The sequence below is a fragment of the Oncorhynchus kisutch genome, linkage group LG17, assembly GCF_002021735.2.
Source record: "Oncorhynchus kisutch isolate 150728-3 linkage group LG17, Okis_V2, whole genome shotgun sequence".
NCBI lineage: Eukaryota > Metazoa > Chordata > Actinopteri > Salmoniformes > Salmonidae > Oncorhynchus > Oncorhynchus kisutch.
The window spans coordinates 53,107,712-53,116,467 of NC_034190.2; the positions used below are offsets into that span (position 1 = coordinate 53,107,712).

The 8,756-nt window shown below is 40.3% G+C and overlaps 1 protein-coding gene across 1 annotated transcript in view; it reads left to right on the top strand.

Moving 5' to 3' along the window:
• Positions 1-8,167, top strand: part of gpr153 (G protein-coupled receptor 153) — a 41,997-nt gene extending 33,830 nt beyond the window's left edge. The window contains exon 6 of the mRNA XM_020506178.2: positions 1,863-8,167. Coding sequence (XP_020361767.1) covers positions 1,863-2,687 — 825 coding nt within the window. The 3' untranslated portion in view covers positions 2,688-8,167. The remainder of the gene's footprint in view (positions 1-1,862) is intronic.
• Positions 8,168-8,756: the final 589 nt, after the last annotated feature.

Sequence of the window (8,756 nt, forward strand, 5' to 3'; positions counted from 1 at the left end):
AGACATCTACCACTGTGTCATCTTTGTTCCATTCTTTTTGCAAAACAATCACCCAATTGGGCTCTCGACTACTCCATGTAGCAAATAGCTGCTAGCAAAACCACATGTAGCACAGCACAGTGTAATTCTAACAAGAAAGTAGCACACAGGAGGTGTAGCCCTTAGATTTAGACATCAAATATTCATATTATTTTATAAATGGTTCATGATAGCTGGCTGCATTATAACAAGCTGCCAGTTGGCCGACGTTTCTTATCTGGCAACTTGGACTTTAAATTAGTAGGCCTAGCCATGAAATCTATGGGCCTATGATATGATATAGACTGAAATTTGATCTCCTGATTCAGTCTCTTGTTGATAGTCACGCTCATTCTATTTTCTAGTAGGATCGAGTCTATTCTATTTTGGGATAGTTATTGAAACAGAGATGTATACAGTAGCTATCATTTCACCACATTGACTCATTAAACCATTGATTCTGTTTCGTCTAAATAGTACATCTTATACACTGAGTGTACAAATCATTAGGAATTACACCCCCTTTTGCCCTCAGAACAGCCTCAGTTCATCGGGAGATTGGCTCTACAAGGTGTCGAAAATGTTCCACAGGGATGTTGGCCCATGTTGACTCCAATGCTTCCCACAGTTGTGTCAAGTTGTCTGGTTGTCCTTTGGGTGGTGGACCATTCTTGATACACACGGGTAACTGTTGGGCATGAAAAACCCAGCAGCGTTGCAGTTTTTGATACACTCAAACCGGTGCACCTGGCACCTACTCCCATATCCCGTTCAAAGGCATTTAAATATTTTTTCTTGTCCATTCACCCTCTGAATGGCACACATACACAACCCATGTCTCAATTGTTTCAAGGCTTAAAAATCCTTCTTTAACCTGTCTCCTCCCCTTCATCTACACTGGTTGACGTGGATTTAACAAGTGACATCAATATCAATAAGGGATCATAGGTTTTACCTGGATTTTACCTTCACAGTCTGTCATGGAAAGAGAAGGTGTTCCTAATGTTTTGTGCACTCAGTATGTAATTGGTTAAGATACAGTCTGTGTTTTAGCAGTCAATACTGTATAATGGAAAATAATGATCAATAAATAATTATCAATAAAACAAATGTGTTTGTATTACAACTAAATACATGTCATGGCATTGAAACAGATATATTAGCTACATATTGTTGCCTGCAATTCTCAAATGGCTTTATATTTACAGAATCAGACTTTTTCATTTGCCATGTTGCATCTCGTTGGGATGACATTCCCCATCCTTCCCCTGTCATTCCTCATTTTCAACTACTACTCGTGCTTTGCTTCCCCCTGTTGGTCAAACTTCTCACTCAACGCTACTGTATCGTCTGCTGTTTCATTTCTGCATTTACCAAAAGACACCACATAGTGGCACTCTGATATTAGTTTTGTGCTGTGTATCTTCTCATTGACAAACCCATACTAAAAGCTGACGTTATGTCTCTCCTACTTAGTTCTCAGAACAATGTGGAATGTGAGTATCAATTTGGAATAGAATGCCGTTTAGCCCGACAAGTTAGTTGTTATAGTAGTGCTGTATTACTGTCATAATAGTTTCAAAAACAAATATGTGTTAATTGAGTTGCATTAATGACTCATGTTAGAGAAGACAACAGTTGATTAGAAAACAGCCTAATGTTTAACACCAAATCATTTAAAGAACTTTGCATTTGTAGTTTTAGCAGTAAGAGAAACAAAATGTATTGCTGTTGTTTTTTCATCGAAATGTATGAATGTATAGACATTTTCATATGCATATTATCCAGGCCTAACCTTCTCCATACAAGCTGATGTTATTGGTCTGTGTGTTGTGTTGCGCCAGGTACCCCCTACAAGAAGATTCTCCCACGACGAAACCGACATGTGGACCAGCGGCCAGATCCCCTCCTACCTACACCACTGGGGCTCCACGGAGGACGTGATGGGGATGGTCCATTACAACTCCAGCTTGCCACGCCACGAGAGGCGCAGGAGCAGCCCGGTCTCCTACCACGAGGAGAGCCACCCGCACCGCAAGCGCCGGCGCTCAGAGGATAGCGGGCACATGCTCAAGCAGCTGCCGCGGGTGAGCGGTGGCGAGCGATACGAGGAGGCAGATTTGCGCTGCTTTAGCCGCGACGAGGTCATCAACTTTATCGATGAGACCCCGCTTCCCAGTCCCATGAAGAGCCCACGCCGCACCTCCACCATTTCCCTCATCCCAGACGTCTATGAGCAGCACATCATCTTGTATCCGCATTTCCCGCTCACCGATTTTGAGCGTGAGCCCCATGCCCTGCGGCGCCTCTCGCAGCATGGCAGGAGCTGTAGTCGGGGAGGGTCACCAGATGGCTCACACAGGGCAGACAGGGCGTGCGGTGGGGAAAGCTCCGGGGCATGCCGTTCAGGTTCCCTCCGTGAGCACCGGCGGGAGGGGAAGCGCCATGGCGAACTAGTCCCCGCGGGGCAAAGCCTGCGGACTGGGGAGCACTCGTCTCACAGGCCCAGCAGGACAGGAGCCCACAGAGCTGGGCCCGACTGGGGGGGACACAAGCACCTGACTACGGGAGACAGTAAAGGGAGCACAAATAGTTTTATAAGCTCACCTTCTGCATCAGCCTCGGGATATATCACATTTCACTCAGATTCCATAGGATCTGCCACCTAGAGTAGAGAAAGTTTTTATTATGAATATTATTAGTATTATTATTACAGAACCATGGCATTGGGTGGTGGAAAGATTTCATACTGGTATATCCTAAATAATGGTTGATTTTTTTCAGCCACACTAAACTCCCAAAGCCAGGACTTATACTCTGTTTTATTGGCCTTAAAGCTTTGTACACATTTCATGACCTGCCTACCTTTGCTTTAGTACCTGGTAGGCTAGACAACGTAGCAACTTTGAAAGAGGCTGTGCAATTCCTAGGAGGCAGTGAGCTCCACCACATAGTGACTCAAACACATTGCTTTTAGTAAACCCATACTAACATTTCCTTTTAATCTTGTGCATATTCCACTCTTTTGTTTTGTGTCATTTATTGTACGAGGATTGGGGGGGGGAATTGGTATTTTGATATTTTTTTGCACTTCAAAATCTCAGATATTGTGTAAGGTGTTATGAGATGAGAGGGCAAGGCCAAAACAGGCCATGTTCTTATTTGTTGTGGTTATGACGTGTCTATTTGATGGATGATCATTTGCTATATTTTTGATCAAAATAAACAAGGAAGAGAGGGAATGTTTTTAGGAAATATACAAAACTTTATTTCTTCATGAAGGAAGCCCTCTGATGTTGTGTTGTGGCCTATCGTTAAATATCCTATACAAAGACATTATTGCAATTGCCTCACTTCAGTGTCATTTTCTACATGGTTGTGTAAGAAGAATTTCTACCATGACGTCCCTTAGACACTTTGAAAAAGTTAACTCGGCGTGGAGTGGATGTGACGTGTACATAATGAAAGTTACAGGTACATTGGATGTATGGTTTGGTGTGCTCCTCGTTCTTTCATTGAGGATTTGACTGGGATGTTTTCTTGTTTCCTCTTATAAATACTGTCATTCGATATTTATGATTACAAATGTGTAACAGTGGTCAGCACACGCACAGATATTCATGCAGACATACATAATATGATATACATCAGCCGTTAACAGTAGCTTAACCTCACAAATGGTGCTTGACACTTGGCAGCAGAGTGTTGGTCAATCTGTATATCCCTAGATTGGCCCCAGTGGCCCTTTTAGGAAGCACCAGGATGTGCAGAGGAAAATCCTCCAGACCAGGGGTGCATCTCAATAGTCTGAATTGGTCTCCAAGCCTCCTTGTCTCCTCTCTATCGCCACAGATATCAAATGATAAGGTAAATCTTGCAATCAGTTTACACCTTTCCCATTCTTTCAGCTCAGTGAGGATGAAGAAAGGAGACGAGGAGAGGGAGTCACTACACTATTGAGATGCACCCAATGGCTCATGTCCAAAACATCTGCCATATCCCAATTTGAAAGATGTAACTCAGACATTCACATAAATCAGTCATTGATGTCAATGTGATATTTCTGGGAGGTAAAATTATGCATGCAGATCTCAAATTAGGATTACGCCTCCTTTTGCTGAGCTGCATCTAAATAGTCTAAAATAGTGTCTGTTAAAAAGGATGAGGGCCACATTCAGTCCAGGATGGAGCTTTAATCTGCTACTGGCACATACTTGAACCATAGAAATAGAATTCCATGTCAGTCATACTAAGTGTACCAATGAGGTACAGTCAAACTGCAATGGTCTGAGGGTCTTCCCCGTTCTAGGGATTCTATTTCTATTGCTTTAACTGTGACCAATCAGTGAATCTGGATCGAAGGACCATGAATAGAAGTACAGGTTCTCTGGGTGACCTCGACTAGAACGAGGTGCTTTTTCAGAGAATGTTTGACATGCCAAAGGATGGCCAGTAAGAAGTGAAGCCAAGCATGGCTGAAGGAATGTGAATGGTGTTCATTAAATTCACCACCACCAATGCACTCCAGTGTTTATAGAGTATGTGGTTCACTGGTGGTGTGGGTACACATTTATATTCATTTTTGCTTTGACATCCTTGGCTTAAATTCTTACAAAACTCTAGATGGTGTTTTGGGAAACACTTGAAATCGGGGCCCATCAGGTGTATAAGACCATTGAGGCATGATGGACCAAGGCAACTGAGTCTTCCTCATGCTGGAAAGATTTGAATTATATTGATAACTTGTTATTACAAATGTTTTAAACTTTAAAATGTAATATTCCCCAAATATGTTAATTTGGCAGTTCTAAAATCCTAAGTTTGACATTTGACATGAATGTATTTAGACAAGTTTTGTGTAGGTTTGCAGATCAATTCATTAAATGGAGTGATAGTACTTTCAACTCGCAGTGTGCCCCAATGAACCCTTTTATAGCCTCATTATGTTGTAAAAAATCCTAGACTTTCTATGAGGCACACACACATTGGTATTATAATGCATCATAGTGATGTATTATAAGGATGTTATAACTACTTGGCGTTATGACAGCTTATAATATGCATTATAATGCACTTTAAGAGTATGAAGTTAAATGCTAGCCTGGGTACCAGTCTCTTTCTGCTAACATTCCACTCCTTGTACTCTGTGTCATATGCCAAACATTTGGCATATAAGCTAAACATTTGGCATATGACATAAATGCGGTTAAGAGGTCAATGGAACGCAGACCATGGGGTATAGAAACACGCTCGATTGGTGCACATTCAAAAAAGTGGATATATATACAGTACCTGTCAAAAGTTTGAACACACCTTTTCTTTATTTTTACTATTTTCTACATTATCAAATAATAGTGATGACATCAAAACTATGAAATAACACAAATGGAATTATGTAGCAACCAAATAAGTGTTAAACGAATGAAAATATATTTTATATTTGAGATTCTTCAAAGTAGCCACCCTTTGCCTTTTTGAAAGCTTTGTACACTCTTGGCATTCTCTCAACCAACTTAATGAGGAATGCTTTTTCAACAGTCTTGAAGGAGTTCCCACATATGCTGAGCACTTGTTAGCTGCTTTTCCTTCACTTTGTGGTCCAACTCAACCCAAACCATCTCAATCGGGTTGAGATCGGGTGATTGTGGAGGCTAGGTCATCTGATGCAGCACTCCATCACTCTCCTTCTTGGTCAAAAAGCCCTTACACAGTGTGTTTTGGGTCATTGTCCTGTTGAAAAACAAATGATAGTCCCACTAAGTGCAAACCAGATGGGATGGCGTATCCCTGCAGAATGCTGTGGTAGACATGCTGGTTAAGTGTGCCTTGAATTCTAAATAAATCACAGACCAGCAACGCACCCCCACACAATCAAACCTCCTCCTCCATGCTTCACGAGGGAACCAAACATGCAGAGATCATCCGTTCACCTACTCTGCGTCTCACAAAGACACCGGTTGATTACCAAAATCTCAAATTTGGACTCATCAGACCAAAGGACAAATTTCCACCGGTCTAATGTTCATTGCTCGTGTTTCTTGGCCCAAGCAAGTCTCTTCTTATTATTGGTGTCCTTTAGTAGTGGTTTCTGTGCAGCAATTTGACCATGAAGGCCTGATTATCAGTCTCCTTTGAACAGTTGATGTTGAGATGTGTCTGTTACTTGAACTCTGTGAAGCATTTATTTGGGCTGCAACCTGAGGTGCAGTTAACTCTAATGAACGTATCCTTTGCAGCAGAGGTAACTCTGGGTCTTCCATTCCTGTGGCGGTCCTCATGAGAGCCAGTTTCATCATAGCACTTTATGGTTTTTGCGACTGCACTTGAAGAAACTTTCAAAGAACTTTCAAAGAATTTACTGACCTTGTCTTAAAGTAATGATGGACTGTAATGTCTCTGCTTGTTTGAGCTGTTCTTGCCATAATATGGACTTGGTCTTTTACCATATATGGCTATCTTCTGTATACCACCCCTACCTTGTCACAACACAACTGATTGGCTCAAAGGCAAAAAGAAATTCCACAAATTAACTTTTAACAAGGCACACCTGTTAATTGAAATGCATTCCATGTGACTACTGAAGCTGGTTGAGAGAATGCCAAGAGTGTGTAACGCTGTCATCAAGGCAACGGGTGGCTACTTTGAAGAACCTCATATAAAATATATTTTGATTTGTTTTGATCACTTTTTGGGTTACTAAATGATTCCATATGTGTTATTTCATAGTTTTGATGTCTTCCCTATTATTCTACAATGTAGAAAATAGTTTTAAAAAATAAAGAAAAACTCTTGAATAAGTATGTGTCCAAACTTTTGACTGGTTCTGTTATGTATATATTTGTACCTTTATTTTATCAGGAAGTCATACTGACACCAAGGTTTCTTTTACAGATGAGCCATGAATTACATACATTATAGAAAATACACATGAAAATATAAATACAAGCAGAAATAAATAAATAAAAACACATTCATCAGTAAAAAGCAATAAGGATATTTGTCAAATCCGTCATGATTAATGTATTGTAACAGGCACACAATGTGATTACTAAAGTCCGATGTTTATATTTTTGACTCTTTTCGTTGCATAACAGTTAGGCTAGTTGTCCCTTTTCAGGTTTAGAAGTGACTACTAATTGCTAAATGGTATTCCTATAAACTGATAGCATAGCTAAATTAGCATACAGAAATCGGTGACATTAGTCAAAGTCGTTTTTAAGCAGTTGATTTATGATGATGACATGATGGACATGTATTGGGGTTGACATCCATACAAGCGTTATACTCCGATGTTTACCCCAACATAGTGTGAAATACACATATAAACAATAGCCTAAATGTAGGCAAATGTTGTTGTTGGACAATGAGGAGATTAGGGATCTTTCCCCCACGCGTTTCCATGGTATTCCCATTGTTTTGGTCGAGTTCAATTGACCTCAGAAACTGGTACCCAGGCTAGATAAATGCACTTATAAGGTATAATGTGTGTGTGCCTCATAGAAAGTGTGCTATTATCATAATACTTTGCTTACAAATGTTTTGCATACACTTTAAGCTAATTTGTTTCTATAGCATAAGTCATGCTCCAAAGTCCAGGTTATTAATTTAGGTTAGCCTGTTAATTGTGCACCTCTCACCCCTTGTTCAATATTCAAATGAATATCATAATGTGAACACCTTTCTTTGAAAGTATTGCCGTCTTTATATTCCTTTTCGAAATATGCCACGTCATTGACTTTTTCTGCATTCTGTTTTTCTCTGTGTTTACAGTAGCCTACCTATTTATCAGAATCTAATTTTGTAACATATCCTGCTCTGTTAAAGCTTTTATGACTGTCAATCCTATGAACAATATTTGGTGTTTTTGTTGCTCAGATGATGGTTTTGTTAAAAGGATAAAGATCTATTTCGAATCAAAGTTGCAGTGGGAAAAAAACACTTTATTGGTTTGAAATCGTTGAAAGTGTGTTTTGCGTTTGTATTTTGAATTGTTTTTTTGTTTTTTGTTTTTTCCGTGAGGTGCACATCAACCATATTAGAGTTTGATTCACAACACGGTTTTATTGAATTGATGTTCACACTTCTTTGAGATAATTCGAGATATTATTCTGTACGGACCAGAAAAAAATAAAGCAGATGTTTCGACATATATTGTTTTTGACATATTTCTTATGCACTCACAATTCTTCATGGGCTCGCGGTCCAGATGTGGTCGGCATGCGCAATTTGAGTATCACTAATGTAGTCTATTCAATAGACAGTTCTAGCACTCCAACTTCATGTGATTCTTTTCAGGACTAGCTCTGTATGAGGCTGAAGAACATCCTCAAGTTGCCCCTGAACACTGCCATTTCACGCATGCAGTCATGTCTGGTCCATAATTCACGTATCGTAAGCCTAGCCCCTTAAAAACTCAAGTAGCCTAAATTTACACGATCATAATTTTTTTAGCAGGTGTTTTGAACGCTTGACTCTGCAGATTCAGTTACGTCTAGCCCCTTACCCTCGTTTCCTTGGAGAATGCCCACACCTTGTTCACAACTTACCCGCAGCCTGTGAGCCTCGACATGGGTCTTTATCCATCTCGAAGGGAAATTCCACGGTATTGTGGAAGTCTAATCGTGCTGCGACCTGGTCTCATGGTTAATACATCCAATTGCAACGATTATACATACGCCTAATTATGATACATTTTCGTTGGTGGAATGGGGGTAGTCGAGTATTTAACCCATGTGAGT